The sequence below is a fragment of the Amborella trichopoda genome, chromosome 8 (assembly GCF_054954075.1).
Source record: "Amborella trichopoda isolate Santa Cruz 75 chromosome 8, AtrichopodaSantaCruz75HAP2 v2.0, whole genome shotgun sequence".
NCBI classification, from domain to species: Eukaryota; Viridiplantae; Streptophyta; class Magnoliopsida; order Amborellales; family Amborellaceae; genus Amborella; species Amborella trichopoda.
In genome coordinates, this window is record NC_142343.1 from 34090613 (window position 1) to 34114281 (window position 23669).

At 35.4% G+C, this 23669-nt stretch overlaps 1 protein-coding gene and 1 long non-coding RNA gene across 8 annotated transcripts; both read left to right on the plus strand.

Moving 5' to 3' along the window:
• Window positions 1-1668: 1668 nt before the first annotated feature.
• Window positions 1669-2525, plus strand: LOC148781044 (uncharacterized). Its single transcript, XR_016061442.1, has 3 exons — window positions 1669-1759; window positions 1853-1957; window positions 2048-2525. It is a non-coding gene; the product is annotated as an uncharacterized LOC148781044 (long non-coding RNA).
• Window positions 2526-3893: 1368 nt separating this feature from the next.
• On the plus strand, window positions 3894-22553 carry LOC148781045 (phosphoinositide phosphatase SAC8-like). 7 transcript variants are annotated; one of them, XR_016060085.1, is made up of 5 exons: window positions 3894-4370; window positions 5947-6003; window positions 11063-11305; window positions 17334-17398; window positions 22087-22553. XR_016060085.1 is itself a non-coding variant. In XM_088872971.1 (5 exons), the coding sequence occupies exons 1-5, from the start codon at window positions 3968-3970 to the stop codon at window positions 22205-22207; spliced, it is 357 nt and encodes a 118-aa protein (XP_088729097.1). In that variant the 5' UTR covers window positions 3911-3967; the 3' UTR covers window positions 22208-22553. The 7 variants fall into 7 exon arrangements, 2 of the variants coding, with proteins under 2 accessions (XP_088729097.1, XP_088729098.1); XM_088872971.1 differs by having other exon boundaries at window positions 3911-3994; window positions 11063-11149; XR_016060084.1 differs by lacking the exon at window positions 5947-6003 and having other exon boundaries at window positions 3895-5121.
• Window positions 22554-23669: the final 1116 nt, after the last annotated feature.

Sequence of the window (23669 nt, forward strand, 5' to 3'; positions counted from 1 at the left end):
CTAATAAGAGTGGTGATCTCGGTTGGAAATATGACTATAACCCAGATCCTAATGATAAAAATTGCATGAAATGCACGTTTTGTGAAAAGGATACAAAAAGGGGCATAAACCGGTTCAAGAAACATCTTGCTGGTATCAGGAGGGATGTTGCCCCATATAAAAAGACTCTTGATGCTGTTAAAGAGGAAATAAACAATTTTTTGAACATGGTGAAAATGAAAAAAGATGAGAGATTTGTCTCTATAGCAGATATTAGGTCTGGGGTTCAGGTCAATTTTGATGATGATGATAGTGATGAAGAAATGGAGGGATGTAAGAGGTTGAGCAATCCATTATTAAGGGAAAGGGGAAGGGAGTCGTAATTTCTTTTGGTTCTGGGACTAAGAAGCTTCGGTTTAGAGGCCCTATGGATAGTTTTTTACCTCGGCCTGACCTTGAGGTTGCAGGAGAGAAAACAAAAAAGCAAACCACCATTTAAAATAGAATCAAGAAGGAAGAGAGAGATAAAGCTGCGTATTATATTGCTACATGGTTTTATGAGGTAGGCATTCCTTTCAATATCGCTCGCTTAAGCAGCCTCTATGCTGTGATAGAGGCAATTAGCCAATTTGGCCCTGGGATGGAACCTCCAACCCTATATGAGCTTTCAGAGCCTTTTTAAAAAAAGGTAGTGAGTGTCACGAAGGAAGTTGTAGAACTTAAGAATGGTGCATGGGCTCAGTATGGGGTTCCTATTATGACTGATGCTTGGAGTGATAGGAACAGAAGAAGTCAGATGAATTTGCTTGTGAATTGTCCTGCAGGGACTGTCTTTTTGAGGTCTATTAATGCCTCTGATAATATCCATGATGCTCATTACATATTTCAAGTGATAGAGAAGGGAATCAAGGAGGTTGGGGAGCATCTTGTTGTATAGGTTGTCACAGACAATGCTGCTCCTAATGTTGTTGCATCTAACTTATTGCACATAGCTTATCCCAGAATCTTTTGGACACCATGTGCAACACATTGTATAAACCTCATACTTGAGGCTTTTGGTGGATTAAATGTGATATCAGGTGCAGTGAAAAAGGCCAAGTTAGTTACAAATTTCATTTATAGCCACCATCTCACCCTCAGCATGATGCGTACCTTTACAAAGAAGAAAGAGATTCTGAGGCTTGGGGTCACGAGATTTGTGACCTGGTACTTATGCCTAGATAGTATACATTCGAAGAGAGTGCAGTTGAGGCCAATGTATATCTCAGATGAGTAGAGAGCATGCAAGTGGTCTAAAGATCAGGTTAGGAAGAAGGTGAGAGATATTATATTTTCTAAGGACTTTGGGAGAGGGGTGAAGGATACTCTTAAGGTATTTTTTCTTCTTGTCAAAGTCATTCGCATGGTTGATAGTGACAAGCCTTCTATGAGCTACATATATGATGCTATGGAGAAATACAAAAGAGAGCCCAAAATTTCAATGATGAAGAAACCCGATACAAGCATGTTTTTGAGATTATTGATTAGAAGTTTGATAGGCAGCTACATCAGCCATTGCATGTAGCTGATTATTATTTGAACTCAGCTTTTTTTTATATTGACAAGGATATACAAACAAATGACACAGTTATGAATGGATTTAATGAGTGTGTAAAGGTGTTAGTCCCTGATTCTGCTATGCAGGATATCATATGCGCTGATGAACTAATAAATTATAAGTGCTCATTAAAGTCTTTTGGAAGTCCAATGGCGATGAGGCAAATGGGGAAAATTGATCCAGGTATTATTGTATTAATAATATTCTTAAGTTCATCAAGTTCAAGTAACAAGTAATTCTATTATTTATTTATGATTTTATTCTCTATCTTTGCAGCCCATTGGTGGAGCCAACACAAATTTACAAAAGTTGGCCATTCAGATCTTAAACCTAACCACGTCTTCATCTGGTTGTGAGCGCAATTAGAGTGCTTTTGAAAGGGTAACGCTATAAGGGTAATTTGTATACTTTTATAAATAATACATGAACCACAGTTATTAGATTTTAATTAGTTTCATTTGATTTTGTTAGATTCATACAAAGAAAAGGAACATGTTCTAATCAAAGAGGCTCAATACCCTAGTCTATGTCAAGTACAATCGATTTTTGAAGAACATGTTTGCTAAGAGAGATAAGAGAGACCCCATCAGATCAAAAAATATGGACCATACTACGGAGTGGTTAGTTGATGATGATGAAGTCTAGGGGCACGAAGGATTGACATGGGGCATGGTCATGGATGCATCAGGGACATCAGTTGACCCTCCTAGGGCCACTAGATCTTCTGCTAGAGAACAAGGATAGAGGAAGAGGAGGAAGAAGAGGCTGATTCAGAGGAGAAGGAGGAGGACGAGGAAGACCAATATGTCGAGGAGGGTGACGACTCTGTCGACTCCGATGAATATGATGCCAATGCAAAGATTTTTTGATGATGAATGAATGATGAATGTTGATTGTTGAATAATTATTAAACTTTGAAGTTTGAACTTTGATTGAAGTATTGTGTATTGAAGATTCTTTTGAGTCTTCAAGTATTACTTTCATAGTTTTATAATTCAATTTTGTTTTCTTCCTCTTGGTGGTGTACTGCAGTACTGGTGTGATACTATTTGATAACTTGGTTTGATAATTTGGTTGGTTATAAATTTTAAGTTTTAATTGGATTATGGATATGAAGTATGAACCGACTTATGGATTATGGTTATGTTTATGGAGCGTGTGCTAATGCTAATGTGTAGTATAAGTTGAATTATGTACTGCAATACATATAACTGCTACTGACATAACTGCATTGTCCAATCTTTATTTGGATTCAATTGGGCCGCTCAAGTTCTGGGCGCCCGCCTAGGCGCTGGGCCGCCTGGACCCCCAGGCCACCTAGGACTGGCCTAACGTTTTTTGAAACACTGATTCTCCTTATGCATCCTTATACATAGGAAGCTAGAAGACATGAAAAGTTGACATTGTTAATAATGGCAATGCACAATAAACTACATTATTGGCTAATTATTGAAACGTATTGACTATAACTTACCTCTTTCAACTCATTAATTTGGGCATCGTCATCAAGCTCCAATTTGTCAATAATGTACCTCACACCTTGCATGCTTTTTGGGTTATTGCTTTGACCCGGTCTATATTGATAATTCGAGTTAAAGAAGAAGCCCGAATACATTATAGATATAACATAAACATAGATATCCCAATAAGAATAAGAAATTAATAGTAAATTATGAAATATAATTTTAAATTTAGAGTTACATGTGTATGGCAATATAATTGCTTAGCCTACCTAAAGTCGATAATCTCCCAAACCTTATCATAAAATGTACAATTGTCCTTGATAGCCTGTTTTGCTTGGTCTAGTGCTCGCCTCTGGTCGGAATCAACCAACCTCATTACTAGCACTAGTGGTGCAGTCGTCCATAGCACATCGTTGCATCTAGCCCAGAAGCAAATCTTGTTCAATTGGGTTTTTATGAACCCAAATTGTATCATACCAATTATATTGTTGTTAAAACATAAAAAGTTTTTCTATTTATCCATCCAAATCTATCTAAAAGTTTGATTTTTTAAATAAAAAAACTTTCTCTATATGATTTGCCAGAGTTTATCACCAAAAAAGCCATACTCAGGTGAGTTGTCCACATCTGGGCAGAGTCTTGCAAAAATCGTCCGAGTCTTGTTCATTCTATAGGCATAAGGTCAGTTCTACCATGTACTCGCACCAGCTCGGCCTCAGAAATAGGGTAAGACCGAGTCTAGGAACAGTAGCTTTGATAATTCATCAATACGGCCTCTATAAAACGAACAATATGTAAAAATGTTGTTTTGGGAATTCTCTCATATTGGAAACTTTTCCGTTTTTTATGCCTTCATTTATTTATAATTGAATAACTTTGTTTAGCTGAAAACAGTGAACTTGTTAGCCACGGTAATTTGGCTCTTTTCATGGGGTACTGTTTGTCTTGTAATTTGGTAATTATACACTTCATCTTATGCAAGTACGATCATCTCCACGCTTCTCAATTTGGTCTAATCTTTTGTATATGCAACATAATAGAAAGTTTTGAATCACCATGCATCTAAAGAAGGTTCCCTCAAGTGTGAGAAGGTTTATGGTGCTCTCTTTCATACACAAGTCAAATGCATCTTGGTTTGTCTAACAGATGGATCCACTTAATGTCATCTAGATGATGCTCGTATGGATGGAGACATGATTGGCATTTCTAGCTTTTAACTTGACATTGTAGGTTGCTGCTTTGTACTTTTGCTCATCGTGCTTATGAGGCAAATAGGTTTCAAGATCAGAATCAAAATTTGATTATGGCATCTAGAATTCAACAAAATTCTGGTATTGACAGATAAATCTCCTGTTAGGTGAAGGATCTGGGTCATATAAACATTATATGTCTAAATAACAAATTAGACGGATTCCTCTTCAATAAAACTATTTCTGGCATTTGTTTTCTTGTACATTTTCCCTTGCTTTTATCTGTTTCTATTATTCATACTTCAGGAGCTATTTGATGGTGAACAAAAGAGGAAAGAGATTTTTTTTTCCTGGTAAATTAAGAGACAAGGGAAGAAAGAAAACAACATGCTTCAGTACCACCTTTTTATACGTGTTAAGAAGAGAGGAACAATGTTAAACATTTTTTGGTGAATGAAGAGACAAGAGAAAAAGGAGACCAGCATTTCCTGTTCATGTGAGACCTTTTTTTGGTAAACAGGAGAGGAAAGGGTCAAGTTATACATAAAGTGAAAAAGACATCTCTCTCTCTACTCTTTGGTCTCTCTCCTTTCTTAGCATTCATAAATATGTTGGGGCCCTAGGAAATTATATAAAGTAAAAATGACATCTCTCTCTCTACTCTCTCTCCATCCTCTCCCTTTTCACTTAATATATGAGAAAATGACATGCTCCAATTTTAGCCATGGCCTCCCTCTTTGTCTCTCTTCTTCATAAAAAGGGGGGTATTTTTTTAATCTTCTTCCTGGCGGATATTTTAAGCTATATGTCTATAGCTCTTTTCTTTTAATGATACTTGCTTTCTAAATGACCTTTCTTCAAGGAAGTTGATTGGAATAGGCTATAAAGCTAGGTGATTGTTCTATCTAGTCTAATGCTATCAGCTTTTTCAAATTATTTGAATTGTCAGATATTCCTAATGCAATATAGGATTGCAATTACGATATCATCTTTTAACTCATAGTTTCTATGAGTTTGAGCATCTTCAATCTTTATTTTATTAGCCTTTCTCTGACATTTTGTCAGACGTGTATTTTGAAATGGAATGTTTTCCTTGTAAGAAGTCAGAGCCTTATGTTATTCATCCTTAAACTATGAAAATAAAAGTACTACGTGTTTGTATTTGATTCTCTCTGATGTTTGGGGCCTTCTTCTCTGCTCTCGGAAGATAGTGCCGTTTACTCTTCACAGTGAATTTTACCATTCACTTCAGATTTCTTCATGAAAGACAAGTTTTAAATGTAGGACACCTCTATCGAGTTAGTTGTCGCTATACCCAATATAGATTACCTGATGCATAATCAGCCTCCCTATACATCATCTCGACAAACTTAAGTTATAGTTTACCAAGTCATTAACTTGATAGGAAGTTTAATTATTCAGTAGACATAGACTCTTTTGTACAGGAATTATTGCCTGATTAGTATAATGGACAGTTATGTTTCTTTCAGTTAGACATCCTGATGGGGAATCACATCATTTATGTGAAGGATAGAGATCTCTTGTGCCTTTACTCAATAATTGTTTTTATAGAAAATTATAATATTGTCTAATCTACCATGCCATTTTAGCATCTTTTCTATGATAGTACTGCAATCGGATGCAATTTTCTTGTACATTGCTTGTTATGCTAACTTGGAGTTTTATAGATTGAGATGTATCAATTATTTTGTTTCAGGAAGATCCTATATTTTTGTGGAATCGAAATTTGTTAGAAGAGCTTATTGAGTCCAAAGTATGGATTTTGCTGCTTCGTCCCTTTTTTATGTTTTTTTGAGTCTTTCGGAGTTCAAGATATCACGCCCTAATTTTTCTTGTATTCCCTGTTGTTTGTGTAGTTTGATGAGTACGTCATTCCATTGGTTCAAGGAAATATCCTTATGACACTTGCCTTGTGTAATCTTATGGTCTCCCCATAATTTCTCTCTCAATTTGTAACACGGTATTCATTTTGGCTGGACAATTGCCTTACTCCACAGAGTGATCCTGTATTCTGTAGTGTTTGAATTGTTTATCTTAACATTTGCCTAAGTTTTCAGACTGTGCAGATCACAGTGAAAGATTCACCTGCACAGATTACCCTAATTTTGGAAACCGATAAAAAAAATGTTTATATTACTAAATTTGACTTGTTGTTACATGTCATCCAGGCTGAGTTATAAAAATTTGGGTTTCTGGAAAGTGAATGGAACCTTCAGTTCTTACTATTATTCTTGATATCATTTTATCATAAACAAAAAAAGGGAAAAAGAAAGAAAAAACTTATCACTTTTCCTTTCTTGATAATTTAAAGTTCACCCCTCAAGGAAACTGTTTTCATGGTTTTATGAGAGAATTTAGTTTGGATTGATTTTGGATTGGGGGAGTTAGAGCTAGGTGGGCAAAGTGGAGATATGCAAATTAGTTTTTTGTTATTGTCGCATACCAATGAAGCGAAGGGGACGTTCTATAGGACAGTTGGGAGACCAGTTTTGTTTTATAGGGCTGAATGTTGGGCGTTCAAGAAACAAAATACCCATAGGATGAGTATAACTGAGATGAGGATGTTAAGATGGACGAATGGCAAGACAAAAAGTGATATAATTCAAACTGAATACATTAGAGCGACCTTAGGTGTAACTCCAATAAGCGATAAGATGAGAGAAACTAGACTTAGGTATGCTGGCTATGTGCATAGCAGATCCAATAGAGTACCTTTTAGGAGGTGTGAGTTGGTTCAAGTAGGAGGCTCAAAAAGGGCAAGGCGTAGGCTCAAAAAGATACAGTTGGATATGGAGACTTATGGCCTCACTGAGGGTTTGGTCCTTGATAGAGTAGAATGGTGGACCGGGATTCAAATAGCCAATCTCAAATAGTTGAGAAAAGGCTTTGATGATGATGATGATGATGATAGTGATGATGATGACGAAGACTCTATAGGGTTGCAATAGTGCCTCTTAGCTTACTGTTCCAATGCATAAGCTCCACAGTATAGTGGCTAAGGGTTGAATCGCGTTATACCTTAATCAACAACTACTCCACTCCTCCCTCCATCTACATCCTCCTCATTTGAGAAGAAAAAGGACAAAAAGGATAAAGTAAATGAAAAGTGTTGCAGTTGTGTTGTGCGGTGTCCTGTATTGAATTATGCCTAATTATCCCTACCCAATAAAAATGATCATGTGTTTTGTATTGTGAACTGATTTTGGCTCTAATGACAAGTAGTAGTTGCATTTTGAACTGTACTGAAGTTCAACTTTGTATTGGATTATTAGAACCCATACTGTGGAAAAGATGAGCTACCTTAATCAACAACTACTCCACTCCTCCCTCCATCTACATCCTCCTCATTTGAGAAGAAAAGGGCAGAAGGGATCAAGTAAATGAAAAAGTGTTGCATTTTTGTTTTGCGGTGTCCTGTATAGGAACATATTGGTTATGCCTAATATCCCTACGCAATAAAAATGATCAAGTATTAGGTATTGTGAACTGATTTTGGCTCTAATAACAAGTAGCAGTTGCATTTTGAACTGTACTGAAGTTCAACTTTGTATTGGATTATTAGAACCCATAATGTGGAGAAGAGGCGCCAATTTGGCTGGAGACACTGCTAATTTTATCGAGACAGAACAGTTGCTCAATATTGAAGGTTTTCACTAATTATATTTACAGGTATCCTTTGGAAAAAAATGTCTGCTCTGCCTGCTCTTGCAATTTTATTTTTTCTTTTGTGAAAGTTAACTTTGGAACCTAGTGAGAATGGATATCCAGACATGATGTCGTGACACTGCCACTCTGACCATCTTCGCCTAGAGCCCATTCTCGCCTGCTGTTGCATGTTTCTAGAAGGAATTCACTAGTATATAATAAGTTTATCTTTTATTTCTGCATATTATCTGAGGTTCCTTGCAATTGTTCCCACATCCCTTGTTTCTCCTCGGCTTTCTACCATCTAAATTATTCTCTGACCGCCCATACTTCCTCTCCAGCCCTTTTGGCCTGCTCCTGAATACCAGTTCATGACCTCCCTATATTCATCTCAATGAGTGGGTGCTGAATAGTGCTCCTTGATGAACCTTGAAGATCCTAGTATTTTTGTTTATATTTCCCCTCACATGCAGAACCCCCCACACTAATTCCCAAACAAAAAATAAATAAATAAATAAATTACTTTTGCTGCTCTTGGAGACACCTGTCTGCAGTGGTGACAGCCCCCTAATTTCCCTTAACTGTTGAGCCCCAATTAATCCTGACAAGGTGGCTTTCTAGGCTTCCAAATTTTGAAATTGATGCAACGTATGTCATAAATTATGGCTTGACCCTGTAAAACTGTAAATAGGTCGGGTGTGGTTTGCATAAGGCTGCAACCTTAAACAATTAAATTAAGGTGCACCTCCAAATTTTTATCGTAAATGTAATTTTAGTGTTAAAATTTATTAAGATGGCTTGAGAATCTATTTTCATCTCAAATTATAAAATATTAAACTTCAAAAATAGTTCATATCAAGTAGATCTATAAATATATGAAAATCTTGAAAACGGGCGGTCCAGATAATGCGTTGTAATGTACACTATTTTTAGAACTCTAAATCTTTTTTTTTTTTATATTTATACATCTCGATATCGAGATGATCAATTAGAGGGTTTTCCAATGTCAAAACGGCCTTTTATGAAAGATTTTTTGAGGTACACCTTAGTTCTACATTTTAAGGTTGCAACCTTATATAAACGTTTTTTCAAATGGGACATCGTAGCTTTGACCCGTTTTGGAGAGCTACTGTAAAATAGTGCTTAACCCCTTTCTGCAGGACTTTGATTAATCAATTTGCTTCCTGTTTGGCTGCTTATGAAATGCAGATGGCCATCAGCTGGATTTTCAAGCTAACTGCATTTGAACCATTTTGTGGTTGGGGCTATTTTGGCTTCCTTTTAACAGCTTACTAACATCAATCATCCCCACTGCCAAAAACGATCTTGAATTTCTACCATCAACACCATCTTAGTCATCACTGTAATCACTCTAAAACCTTCACTAACTTTAGCCCCCTTCCTGAAGCAAAACTACCACCATCATAGAAACTAAAACTAAATTGGCTGCAGAAAACCAAAGCTACACCAAATTCGGTCCACCAAACTAAACCCCACGAATTTGTAAACAGCAAACAGACCCAAGGGATCGACGTAGAAGCACAAGACTGGAGCATGGTTGCCATTGTCAAGAGAACAGAAACCTGCAACTCTCTACAGGAAGCCTTTCCTTACCATTTATCCTCATGATACAAACACCTCAAACTCCAAATTTCCTCTATGAGCTCCCCTTCCCAATACTCTCTCCACAAAAAATGTGAACCATCAATGAAACCACCAAGAAAAAACTGAATTAGGAAACAATAGGACACCAACCTGAAAACCAACAGAACAATTTCAAGAACAAGGCACTGTTTCCGTATGTGATTGAAGTTTGAGAACAGGTCAAAATGGAAACCACCCCATGAAACCAACAAACAAATTATATAATGAGTTTTTAAATGTAATCAAAATTAAATGAAAAAGAATGGAAGCAGATAGGCCATCGCTTGAGAAATTTTTTGCCAGCCTTTCAGAAACATGGGAAATGTTGCTCTCTAGAGATTGGATCATATCCTCCATTGAGACTCTATATAAGATGGTTCATGTGCCCCCTACTTCTCTCTCCAAATTCACCAAGCAAACATTAAGTTCAGGCCTTCTAGCTCCATTTGAGAACCAGTACTGAAATGGAAGAGTGAACAGATCAAAGCACACTCTACAACCCCACTGATTTCTTGGCATTCTCGATCATCAGAATCGCCAAGCAACCATGCCTTTGTTTCTCAGAGCCCTTTGAATCAAATCCAAGAAAATGAAATCCTAGAGGGAGAAAGCATACAAATAACACCTCTGATTTACTGTATGACCTGAAATCATGGACGTGTTCTTCTGAGGATATCTCAGATCACATATGTGTTCTTTTGAATATGTATTAGGAGTGAGCACCGATGGCATGGTAGATGTGGATGCCATCTACTACTGGAGCAGCCAGCTTGTTCTGAAACTATCTTGTTCTGATTCATTGTAATCTAGTTCTGCAATTTGAAATATTATGTTTGGCCTTACTGCCGAAGTGATGTAATAATAGCAGATGTATCCCACATCCGTAGTACAATTGACACAACAGACAATAGCACATTTGTGTGTCTTGTGTCGTTTATCCCTCCCATTAGTTAAACTCTTCAACCAAGTAATCTCAGTGATAGAATTGCCAATAAATTTGTCTAAATATTTTACTAGTGGTTCTCATCTTTTTTTTCGAAACCTTTGATTGAGCAAATTGAAATGGCATAGAGGGTCGTCCTGTATCTGAAGAACTTTGTTTCAGGCGGTATTTCCCTTTTACTATCTCTTTCTTTATTTTTTCTTTTCCTTTTTTTCCTCTCTTTCTCTCTCTCTCTCTTATTTTCATTTTTACCTTTTTTTTTTTTTTTTTCGGGGGGTTTGATGTTTGGGAGAATGAATGGATTTTATATTCTCTATAGTTGGTCGTGCTCTAAGTTGTATTTAAATGTTTTGTATCTGAGTGTATAGTGAATGTCCATTCTATCTTGACAGGTCTCCATGCATCTCTAGATTATTTTGTTATGTTGATCTTCTATAGACTTGTCCTACAATTGCAACAATTTGATCTATCGAAGCTAATAACGAAGATTAAACTTTATTCATAATTCAAGTTCGCTATGTAGTTAAAATCTTTAATTGTTATTCCTAACGGAGAAATTTTTTCAACTTCTTTTATGCAGATTCATGGTTATATTCCACTTCTTTGGGAGAAAATAGTGGATTTGAGCTATAAGCCAAGGCTGAGAATTATAAATCATGGGGAAACAGTACGCCCAGATACGTAAATGCATTTTCTTCTATTCATTTGAACAACACATGTATAGCATTTGAAACTTCTTTTTGCATCCAAATTTGTGCCACACCATTTTCAGGATCTTACACAACGCTATGGGCAAGTTTTGGTTCTTGACTTGACTGATCAAGTATGGCCTTTGTATTTTGTCATTCAAAAGATTTATGGCTGCGTATAATTTTTTTTGTGTTTAACATGATGCTAAAGGACTTTGCAGTTTTCGTTGGCCTTTCAGTGTTAAGAAGCTTTTTGATTTCCTTTTTCTTTTAGAGAAATTTTAATTGGTGACTGCAACTTAATGTGGTAAATGTTAATCTTAAACTCATGTGCTCGAGGTGAGAGGAGAAATGTCTTTTAAGAGAAATTCTGAATATTTCGTGCAACATTATTGTGAGCTTCCCTATTTAAAGTTTATATAGAACCGATGTTATAAACAATCAATTTAGAGCCTAACTCAAAAATTTCACTAGAAGAGGTTGTTTTGATGCCCAAATATCCTCAAATTGATCATCCAGACATCAAGATGCATGGACATGAGAAAAAATAGATTTTAAGTTTTTGAAATAGTGCTTCTTGTAATGTATTTTTTTTACTGTCAATTTTCAAGATGTTCAAGTTTTCATAGATTTGCTTGATCTACACTATTTTTGAAGCTTTAAATTTTATAATTAAAGATGAAAATATATTTTAAGGCAATCACAAAGATTTCCAGTACTGAAACCACATTTCTCAACACTATTTTTTCGGCACACTTTACTTTGATTATTTAGAGTCTCAGCTCTATATAAACTGTACCCTTTAGATTGGGTCTAGTCCTTCTGATATGTGAGAATGGTGTAGTTATCATTATCATCGTCATAGCCTTTTTCCAATTATTTGGGGTCGGCTGCACGAATCTTGGTTTGCCAGTCTATTCTATTAAATGTCATACTCTCAGTGAGGCCATAAGTCCCCATATCTTTTCAGACTACTTCCAATCCTTCCACTTGAACTACCTCGCACTTTATAATATGTATTGTTCTCGGTCGACACCATACATGACTTGCCTATCGAAGTCTACTCCCTCTCATATTATCGCCGATTGGTGCCACACCTAAATTTTTTTCAAATGGATTCATTTCGAATTCTATCCCTTCTTGTCTTGCCACTTATCCATCTCAACGTTTTCATATATGCTACACTCATTCTATGGGTATACTGTTTTTTGTCTGCCCAACATTCCGCACCAAAGAGCAAAGCTGATCTCACAGTTGTCCTATAAAACTTCCCCTTAGCTCTGTAGATATGCGGTGATCATGTAAAATTCCAGTTGCACATCTCCACTTCGCTCACCCAGCTCTAATTCTTTGTGTGACATCTTTCTCAATCTCTTCATTTTCCTAGTTTATCGACCCAAGATAACGAAAGTGTGGTCTTTTTTGTACTTCTTGTTCATTAATCTTAAGTATTTCCTCGTCTCTACTCTTATTGTTACTAAACTTGCATTCCATATACTTTGTCTTAATCAGACTAATTTTAAAACCTTTGGATTCTAGAGCATCCCTCAAAAGTTCTAACTGTGTGTAGATGTTGTTTCGGGTCTCATTGGTCAAATCTATGTCATCTGTGAACAACATGCACTATGGTACCTTATCCTGTAGGTGCCTAGTTAAGTCATCTATAACTAAAACAAAGAGGTATGTGTTCAATGCTAACCCTTGATATAGACCTATTCTCAATAAAAACTCACTCATCTCCCTACTAGTTGTTCGCACACTAGTGAAAAATATTATTGGCTTGATAACTTAAAAAGGTTGGATGTTTTCTGTGACACTCTCAATTGGAACATGGAGTACCAATATTGCCTTCTTCATGTTACTTCCCCTCTCCTTTCTCAGACTACTTTCTTTATTTCCTTATCTATGATACTTGTTTCTGTTTACAGTTGAGAAAGCCGATCTTGCTTTTCTGACTCTAACTTCTTCGTGATCCCTTGCTTATTTTTTCTTTAGAATTTCTTCTCCCATATCTGTTACCTTGCCAGTTTTTTTATATTAGAAGAAAACTTTCAAGTGCCTTGTACCGGTTTCTTTGTGCTATTCCTGCACTTGCTTTCCACTTATGTCTATTCTTCTATTTCCCTTTTCTTTTTATGTTATCATTTCCCTTCGCCTCCTTCCCATCTCCACTTTTTCTTCATTATCACTTTACTTGCATTCACTCTGATTAAGGTGTATTCATCCTCTTTCTTGCCTCCTTTCCAACAATGCTTTGGCTTTTGTTTTCTGACACCCTTCTAAGTGGATATTTATCATTTTTATTGAAATCTATTTTTCGATCAAATTGTTTGAAGGAATTTCTCCTACTTTTTGTTGGCTATGTAGCCTTTCAAAGCCTTAAAGCCAAGAGTCTTATGCTCAGTGGGAGTTAAAGAGAGACTGAATCTGGGTGCTTGGTGTACTGGGGCCCATATTCATATACCCCGAGTATTTGAGGCATCGAGAGTATGCGTTTTGAGAGTGTGAACTCTCGCGGAGGTGTGAGGGTTACCTCCTAGTTAAGGCTATATTGATTAGAATGCCTCATAGTTGATGTGATAAGTCAAGGTTTGGAGAATCCAATCGAGAATAATAGAACCTGAGTATTTAAAAGAGTATTCGCCCTGTATGGAATGGTCGGATCATGGGACATGAGCCTGTATCCTGACACAAGACCATTTCATAGTATGTGCACCCACAGTCGTATGAAGAAGCCACTCTTCTATATTATTATCCGACTTAGAAGAGCTAATACACATGTGCTTTGAGAGGGCCCCTGTATTTGAGTAGGAACATGTCCCACAGGAGTGCACCAGTAATCCATTACGGTGACGGGAAGCTCTTGCTCAATGACTTTGACGTAACCAATTATGCATCTCTGCCATAAACTGTGGAGCATAGGTCTATTGGGTTGGCTTGAGACACAGGTGGAACGTCATTCGGGTTAGCCCAATGGAAGACTCTGACTAGTATTATAAGTCTAGAGATCTAATTTACCTTTAGTCCAAATTAATCTAAAAATGATGAGAAAATATTTTATAGCGATGAGAAAATTTGTAATAATGTTGAAAAATCATTTGAAGAATTTTTGGGATTTTTGAAAAAAGTTTTAGAATTTTTAAATCATCAAAAATACGATTTTCAAATTTGTTTGATATAAATACCAAAGAAGGACATCCTATGTGATTGATACATGGATCCCAAGTGGCCATGGGGTTGCCACATCGATCCAAATGGCCATAGGGATGCCATGTAGCACCCCCATCTCTCTACTTGTGGATGACACCATGCTAACATCATATCCATGTGGGGATCTATTTGTCATTAGCTATTTTATTGGTATTATGTTATAACATGTTATCTTGTTATTTAAAGTGTTATATATTGTTCTAAACTTAAGTTTGATTTAAGTCACATAACATTTTTAGCATGTGTGAAGTCATGGGATTTTGAGCGATAAGTTAATTTATATTATTATCCGCATGTAATTTTGTCGTATGTGGATATATTTTATGTGGCACCACCTTATGGGCTTGACCCATGTGAAACTTTAGTGTTGTTGAAATCCTATTAGTGGTATGTCCTATTAGTGTTGTTGAAATCCTATTAGTGTTGATGAAATCCTATTAGTGGATGTCCCATATTACATTTATGTCTATGTCCTTGTCTTTTATTAACTTTCACAAATTATTCAAAAACCATGAGCATAAGTGTAAACATGAATTTGGACTTAATGGGAAATAAAATGTGGAGCTAAGGGCTTTAAGGTAAAATGACTATAAACCTAAGTATTAAGGAGTGAAGGGTGTCAAAAGCTCATCCATTGATCTTGGTGATAAGATATGGATGAGTGACTTAGATAAAAGTCTCTCATGTGTCATTGATCTAAGGGATCAAGGATCAAGATCAAATCCATCTTTATGATGTAAGTATAAAAGTAATTTATGGGATCAATTATAACCGTAACTTGAGTATTCACTTCAAAAAGAGAGATAGAACCCTCTCGACAAAAATGTGGTCACCCATGAGACTATCTTATTCCTTGAACTTTCATTTGAAACCCTTCCATGGAGTAATCCCTCATACGTGTGATCAAGCCAATAATATTGCTTCACTAAGGTATTGATTTCTTCTTATATTTGAATTCTTGCCTCATTTCCATTATCAAAGTTTGTTGTAATTCTGAATTTACAGTAGCTTTCTTATCTTTTGGTCATGAAAACTTGATATTTGAAGAGTCTCAAAGCAATAGTGTTATCCATACGTATGGTTTACGTAGACTAGCTTGCTTACTCCATGATCTTGAGTAGTTTCACCTAGATTTTTTTTATCTTATTTTTCGGGAATTTTTATTGAGAATACACAACTGATGAGAACTTTATTTCATGATATTTGAACATATTAAATAATCCCTTGAGTTCCTTTTTAAATGTTGAAAAGTTCATGTGGTCCCTTATGGACCACATGGTGTAGTTTTACCATAACTCCCTTATTTTGTGCAGTATCTCTCTCAAAATTTGAATGACTATTTTGATACATGTCTCTCTCATGATTTGATCCCTATTAAGTGAAATAATAGTGATCATTTGCTTCCCATTGGATTGATCTCCTTGAGTTATTATTATCATCTATGCCTTAGACAATGGGACAAAATTAAGTCCTCAAAAGGCCTTTTCATGGCTCGGGCTCAAGGGATTCGAACCATGGTTTCCCCCATGTATACTTGCATGTTAATTTGATGTATTTACAATTATTAAGTTATTTCTGATTGGTTAAATTGAATATGTTATATGAATAATGATATTGTTTTTTAATCTTGCGATATGAGCTTTAATGTTTATATGAATTGAAATCTAATTTGATGATTATGATCAAGTGTATGATGTGTATGAGACATCGTGACATATGATGAGGATGAAGAATGAAGATGAAATTATCATATAATTTTAATATAATGAAGAATTGCGAGTGCAAGTCATGTAATACTTTGTAGAGATGTACATTGTGAGTATTTGAATATTGTATTGAGTTTAGTTTTATTTTTAAGTAAGGGATTTGTAAGGGAGCTATTAGGGTTGAATTTTTATTATTTAAATATGTATAAATCATGTTTGTAGGCTGGAATATATGTATCATGATTTGTATCAAGATATTCATGTATTTAAACCCTTGAGTTTTAATACAATGAATTTTTTTAAAAGATTGCATTTAACCCATTGGTTTTATACCACCAACGCTTTCTTCTCTCCTCCCATCTCGTTCGTGCTACCCCCTCGGTCTTTCTTGATATAATGTGAACAACCCAAGTGGTTGGAGGAATCGATGAACCATGTGGAACAACTATATGCTGGTTGTTCTAGGTTATATATGCATATTTTGAGAAAGTTTAAAAATCTTGGAATTGGGGCCACCACGAGCGATTTTCCGTCTGATCATTTAAGTGTTTTCCTTTTCTTATTATAGAATTTTATGGTGGAAACGAGATCAATTCATAAGCGTAAATCTAATTATGATATTCATTACACAGCACAATATTCTGGAAAAAAAATATTTTAACATGAAACGACTTATTATTATTAATGGAATATTTTGTGGATTTTGGTCTTGTAAACTTTATCCTGAGATGGACGAACTTAAGTTAATCAATTAAGCATCCACAACTTTGGAGTTCATCATTTCTAGTTCCCATGAATTTATTATTTCCTATTTTTGTGAAAACAATAAACTATTGTTGGGGTACTATGTAAATCAGTAAGATTCCTTCAAGTCTATGACATGATTATTCTTTATTGAAGTAAGAATGAGGATTATCATTAGCTTTTATTGAGATATCCCTTCTAAATTTAAAATAATCATTTATCTCGTCAGTAAAAAATTTATGCTTCATCCAGTAGTTAGTGATGTTTCTATTTGTCTAGTAATCCATTAGATATATGTTTTAATATTTTACGATGGCATATTGAAACTGGCATTCCACCAAATAACATGCTTGATCTCTCAGTTCTTTTTTTTTTTCTTTTTTGTTTATGTTAGCTTTGAATCGAACGTTTCTTTTTTGTTTATGTTAGCTTTGAATTGAACGCTTCTCTTTTGATTATGTATAGTTTATACTTTTTAATTATTTGTTATATAATTTTGCAGCATAGGGATGAAGGCCAACTAAGCTCTACATTTGCTAAAGAAATGAAGAATTTTCGTCACATAAGGTGCAAAACATTTTCAAAGCTCCCTTATATTTTATTTACCAAGAGAGCTATGATTTAAATCTCTTAGATAAGAAATTATCTCGATCAAATCTTAGATATGTAACCTTTTTTTATCCTTGTGAATTTGCTTTACAGTCATTCTTTGGTTGTTTGTATAATTAATTTATAGCTGCAATGGAAGTTCTTTAGTTGATGAATCCTTGGGATAGAATTTGGTTTCTATTAGTTCAAGAGAAAGTAAAAAATGATGAAGTCAAATTTTGAAAAGCCACTATCCACTATAGTTTTACTTTGAGGATTTTGTGCCCTACTCTTGAAAACATAATATGATACAAACTAAGCAAGATGAAATATAGTTTCCCTAGAGTTAAAACTTATATTTTTTTGGTTGCAAATAAAAATCTAGAAAAGAGTAAAAAAGAAATTAATGGGAATATCAATTCCTGTTTATTAAATTAGTAATTTATGTTTTATGACATCAAACTTGTATCATATTAGATCTGTACAAATCTGCATTGAGTTGTGTTCTACTATTATGATAAATGTTTGATGTAAAATAAAGCTATCTTTAGAAAACTTTTTTTCCCTAGCATCAAATATTTTGTGCTATTTCTTTGTGAAGATTTTTGAGCAATGTATTTCAAAATAACGGTATCTATTTTATTTGATTGTATATTATAAGACCATTTACCTATGATACAAGGATGTTGCAATCACCTATAGTCATCAGATGTGATATCTGATAGCTTAGGTGTGTCACATAGTTCGAAGAAATTTCTTTTGAACTTGAGCCTAGTCAAAAGAACAAATGTAGCCACCCAATTTCACATTCAGTGGTCAAGATTAATTGTTGTCTCTATGTACCAAATATAGGTTATATTGTATATTTTTTCATATTTTATTACATTTTTTTGTGTTTGTTTACCAAAATTATTATCATGTAGTTCTTGGATCATAACTAACTTCATGTATAAGAAGCTTCATGGAAAATTTTTTAGGAATCTCACTATAGAACTTTCATGGACTAATATTTTTAGTAAATTTTGGGGAATGGAAGTACATATGGTCAATTTCACATGCAAACACTTTCTTCTTATATATACGTGAAGGGAAAAGCTTATATGAGGTTGACACTTTAAAATGTAGAATAAAGGTAACCCTATAAAATCCTTCAAAAGGTTGCTAGGATATTAAAAATGCATCTTAAATTGATCATCTTCATCGATATGAAGAAAAAAAGAAATTTTAAGTCCTAAAAATAATGCGAACCATCCATTTTCAAGATTATCATGTGTGTTTGTTGATATGCTTGATTTGAACCGTTTTTTTATTTTAAAGTTTTGTAATTAGAGATAAAACTAGATTCTTGCACCATCTAAGAATTTTCAGACCAAAATTTCTAAATGGGAAGAACGTCTCTATGTGGAAGCCAGTTATTTGAATCATCTGCGTAGAGAAGGATGTTAAATTTGCCATCAATGCTCTGTTATGTGGTCTACTAAACAGGTCGTTATGTTTGTAGTTGTAGCACGGCGAGTTGGCCCAATGGATCAGAGTAGGCTAGGCTATTATACTCTGGAGGATGGCCAGTTGTTTTGTTTCTGATGAGCATAATTATATTTGTTCTCTACTAGATAATTCATGACCAACTATAGTTAGTCAAATCGATTATGTTTCTTTGGAGACTGTTGACGGTTATGGTATTGGGAGTGTATAGAAATCAAATCACTTGAACGTGGAGTACAATAGAGACAAAAACAAGACAATGCACCTTGAAATTTATAAAACAAACTTGGGATTCAACTTGCAAAATGAATATACAGCAAGGTTACTGTGACTACAGTGGATGATTGACTTCAAAATAAACTCAAATTAGAGGATACAATTCAATTAGGGTCCCTTGTCCATGAACAAAACAAACTACTCAAATAGATCATCAAACTACACATATATAGGGCGCTTTTGAAAATTCTGCACCACTCAAAATTACAAAACAAAATTATACATCAATAAATTCCATAAAACTCAACATGACATGATCTCTAACATAAAAACATACATATTCTCAAGTGTGAAATGCATCATGACCACGGAAAGCCAATCGGAGCTCTCAGTGCCCTGTTTACGACCTTGGGTCGTAGCTATGTGCCATTGGGTGACATGTGATGGCATAACTAAAAATCTGGCGAAATTCATCATCTCAAGAGTAAGCAGTCAAGCATCAACTGATATTCACTTAAAATATGGAAGGATTTGCAAAAATCTATAGATCAAAATAACTGAAAAAATCATTGGACAAAACGGTGCTCTTAAAATACAAAACTGGTTCAATTGAGTTCACAAATTGAGCCACACAAATTCAGCATAATCTCCTCTCATAAAATCAACAATTCAAGGAATCAAAACTATGATCTAATTGATTGATGCGGTCTTGAAAACCTCTTGGAAATATTAGTAAAAAATACTCAAAAAATCAAAGGGAAAAGCTCTTGGAAACTAGATCAAATTATGCATGGATGATGCCTTCAATTATATGGATCAAGAGGGATCAAAGTAGATTCGAAAGATCAATGATCTAATCATCAAATGATGAAGATAACTTGCTATACTTGAGAATTTACAGCAACAAGAATCAATAAGAATAAAAAAAAATGGAAGAGATCTTACTCAATTGTTGAAGCCTTCAAGATTAGATCATCGATAGCTTGAATTTGAGCTTTGAATCACCGTAAATGGAGTAGTGAGGGAGCTTCAATGGAGTTTTCTCTCAGCTTAGCATGAAGTCAATTTTCTAGACAGAGAAAGGAAGAGGAGAAGTGACTTGAGTGTGCCACTATGAGTGAAGAGAGAGAGTGGCGTGCTATTTAGAGAAAGAGCGGATGTGAACTCTTTTGAAAATGAAGACTCAAGAGGGTATTTATAGGCTTCTAAAGTGTAGAGATACTTCTAGATTGACCCTTCATGTCATCATCTAGTGGCTACAAAGAGAGACTTAATCCTAGCCCACCATCCACCATCATGTCATCAAGATGTGTGGTATGGATTTAAAAACCTTTATCTTCCTTTAATTCACTCCAATTTCTCTTATAATCATAATAGCCATGCTCTTTTATATTTAACTGAACCAAAAACCAAGATGGAAGGTATAACCTTGTAGCAATTTGACAAAATTCTAGCAAAAAGAAAATTTCAAAAGTTCCCTTCATTTTATAAGAGCGTCGGGCTAATGAAATCTTGCTACACAAGTGAGGTGGTTAATTGCACATTTACTATAGCCCTTTAGGGTTGGGCTTGTAATTACAAACCCTATACCCTTTCTAGAAACCTTCGCACATGTGCACAAAAATGACTTTTCCAAAATCAAAATATTTCATAAAATTCCAAAATTCAATGCCCTTCAGTTAATCAATCCAAATGCAGAAGGACAGAGGGATCCCCTAGGGGGTTGAAGTCAACTCCACATCATCCTCCACATGGGATGATGTGGGACCCCCTAGGCCTCTACATGGACAACCATTGGCCATTTGGGTGTCCCATGTGGGTCTCGGTGGACTGTAGTTATTTGTCATTTATTGTAAACAATTATAAAAACTGCATTTTCTTGCAAAGAAAAAACCAGCAAAATTCTAAAAAATCATTTTAATTATTTTCCATCAAAAAAATACATATTGTCATTGTTTAAAAACAATTACAAGGGAAATTAAGATCCTTGGAGTTGAATTATGAATCAAAGCACACCACTCGGCTAGACTCAGAATCCAAAGCCACCTTCCCACATGACCCAAATTGTATAATTAGCGGTTCATGATCTTAGTCTATCAAAGTTAGACCAATGAGTTACTCTGAATGCCCAAGTATCAGTGGATTTCTGGTGCACCCCCTAAGGACATGCACACACATGGTTCAGGGGTTTCTCTCTTGGAACATGTGAATACCCCTTAGCAGTGGATCCTTAGAAGAGAGGCTTCCCATGCATTGCGATTGTATATACACATGCTACGAGATAGTTCTAAGAGTCACGGATTTAGGCCAATGCCCCCTATTGGACCTATCTTTCCCGTACAGGGGTATTTTATCATCGAGCTCATATTACATAATCACGTAAACATATAAATCGTATTGCCTTGGCCCATTACTTAGTCACGAGGCACAAACATAATAACTGACTACCTTGACAAGAGGTAACCCTCAACCGTCTCGGTACCTCCATGTATATAAATCCTCCTCATGACTCACTCGGGGTTTCATGACTCTTGATCCTAGTGCGCCAAGATCTTAGAGTCATGTCGCTCTTTTACTTCCATTGAAGTTAAAAGTTGTTGAAAATATAAAATTTTAAGTCCTTGAAAGGACATAATTCCAACAGATATTGGGTTTCCTATCTTGTGGGATTATAAGATATTGAGTTTCTTATTTTATGGGATTATACTTTTAATGAGATTTGTTTCAAAAAATGTAACTTTATAAATCTCTGGTAAACTAGAGTAATCCGTATGAATGTGAGACTGTTTTACCCTCTATAGACGTAGACACCATTATCGGACCATGTATATGCCATGTTGATCTCTTTCTCTCTCCCTCTCTCTCTCTCCACTGCGGGTTCTCTCTCTATTATCTATTTCTTTTATTGTAATTTTCACATAGTATCAGAATAAGACGATTGATCTCCAGTGTTCTATTGCTAACAGGCAACAGGTTCCTCACGGTGTTCTTCTTACGATCCATGACTTGGATCGTTCATTGTTTGGACAGCAGCTGCATTCAAGTAACATTGGGCATGGTCGTTCATCTCCTTTTGTAACACTTTAGCTAGTATTTGGGTATCAACTGCGCACCATAACTTTTCCTCTGCCCCTTTTAACATTGATGACGGTTTAATGAGAAAAGTAGCCTTGTCAAAAGAAACCAACGAGCAAGAGAGTTAGCTAATGAAAGGGGAGCTTTGAGAGGATTTTTTCTTTCAAAACTTATGATGGATCAACACTCTCTCTCTAACAGATCTTGCACGCATCTTAGCACCCACAGGCTGTTGGATGCAGATTGGTGATTTCTAGAGAGAGAAACAACAATGCTCATTGGGGTTTTCTGTTGGTTCTAATTGAGACATCTTCTATTATTTAATCGCCGTTGTTTACTACCGATTGGGTTAGTTTTCTGGTTCCTCTTAAGTTTTCTTAATGGCAAGTTCAGAACCTAGCTCCAGTATGAAACTTACTACTGTTCTTTCGAATGAATCTTGCTTGATCAAAAGTTGTTTCTCGTTCTCACTCTGGGAGATCTAAACTTGGGCACATTAATGGGAGGAAAAAGGCTTTAAGCAAGGATGATCACTCATTTGAATTCCATGGAACCTAATCTTTCAGAAATTTTTACTTTTGCTGAGAATACCCAAGATTTATAGATCTCCATTGAGAAAATGTATGGCCAACAAAACTATGTCGCTCAAATTTTCCATTTAAAATAGGAAATTTTTCAAACAAAACAAGGGGATAAAACAATCACTGAATATATTGGCAATCACTGAATATATGTGGGATTAAAGAATGAATATGAATCCATATGGAGTCAAATTTTAATGACCTAGGAATTTTCGTCATTTAGCATTGTTTTTGCTACTATTTAATACGAGGAAGCTCGGAAGAAAATCATGAATCTTGATTTCAGAACTTCTGAATGAACTGTTGAGAAATCTACCATGTTGCTAATAATAAAAAATTATGAAACAAAAAACCTCAAAATAGTGGTGAAGGCAAAAGCTCTTACAATTATCGCAGTGGTGGTAGAGGTCGAGATAATAGAAAAGCCCACCGATAATAGGACATCCAACATATCTACTGCTCAAGCCACAACTACTCAGACCCATCACTGCAAATGCAATTATTGTCAGCAACTAAGTAACATAAGTGGTTGTTCTTCTACACAGAATCCCCCTTCCTCACAAAACATAGGTACTCCTTGTACTTTTATGTCTTCTTGTGGCACTTTTTCTTGGATAATAGACTCGGGGTCACGGATCATATGACTAGTAGCTTAATTGCATATCCAATTTCAAAAAAATTGGTAATATGAACCTTGTGTTTATTGACCATGGTTCTTTGATTGTTATTCATGGTATTGGTAAGACCAATTTTTCCACTAAGTCTCATAACTCTGAAGTTCTATTTATTCCATCATTCCCTTCTAACTTGACGCCTGTTACTAGAATTACTCAAAGCATGAAATGCAAATAACTTACTCTCCATTCTGTGACTTTTCAAGATCAGATCACAGG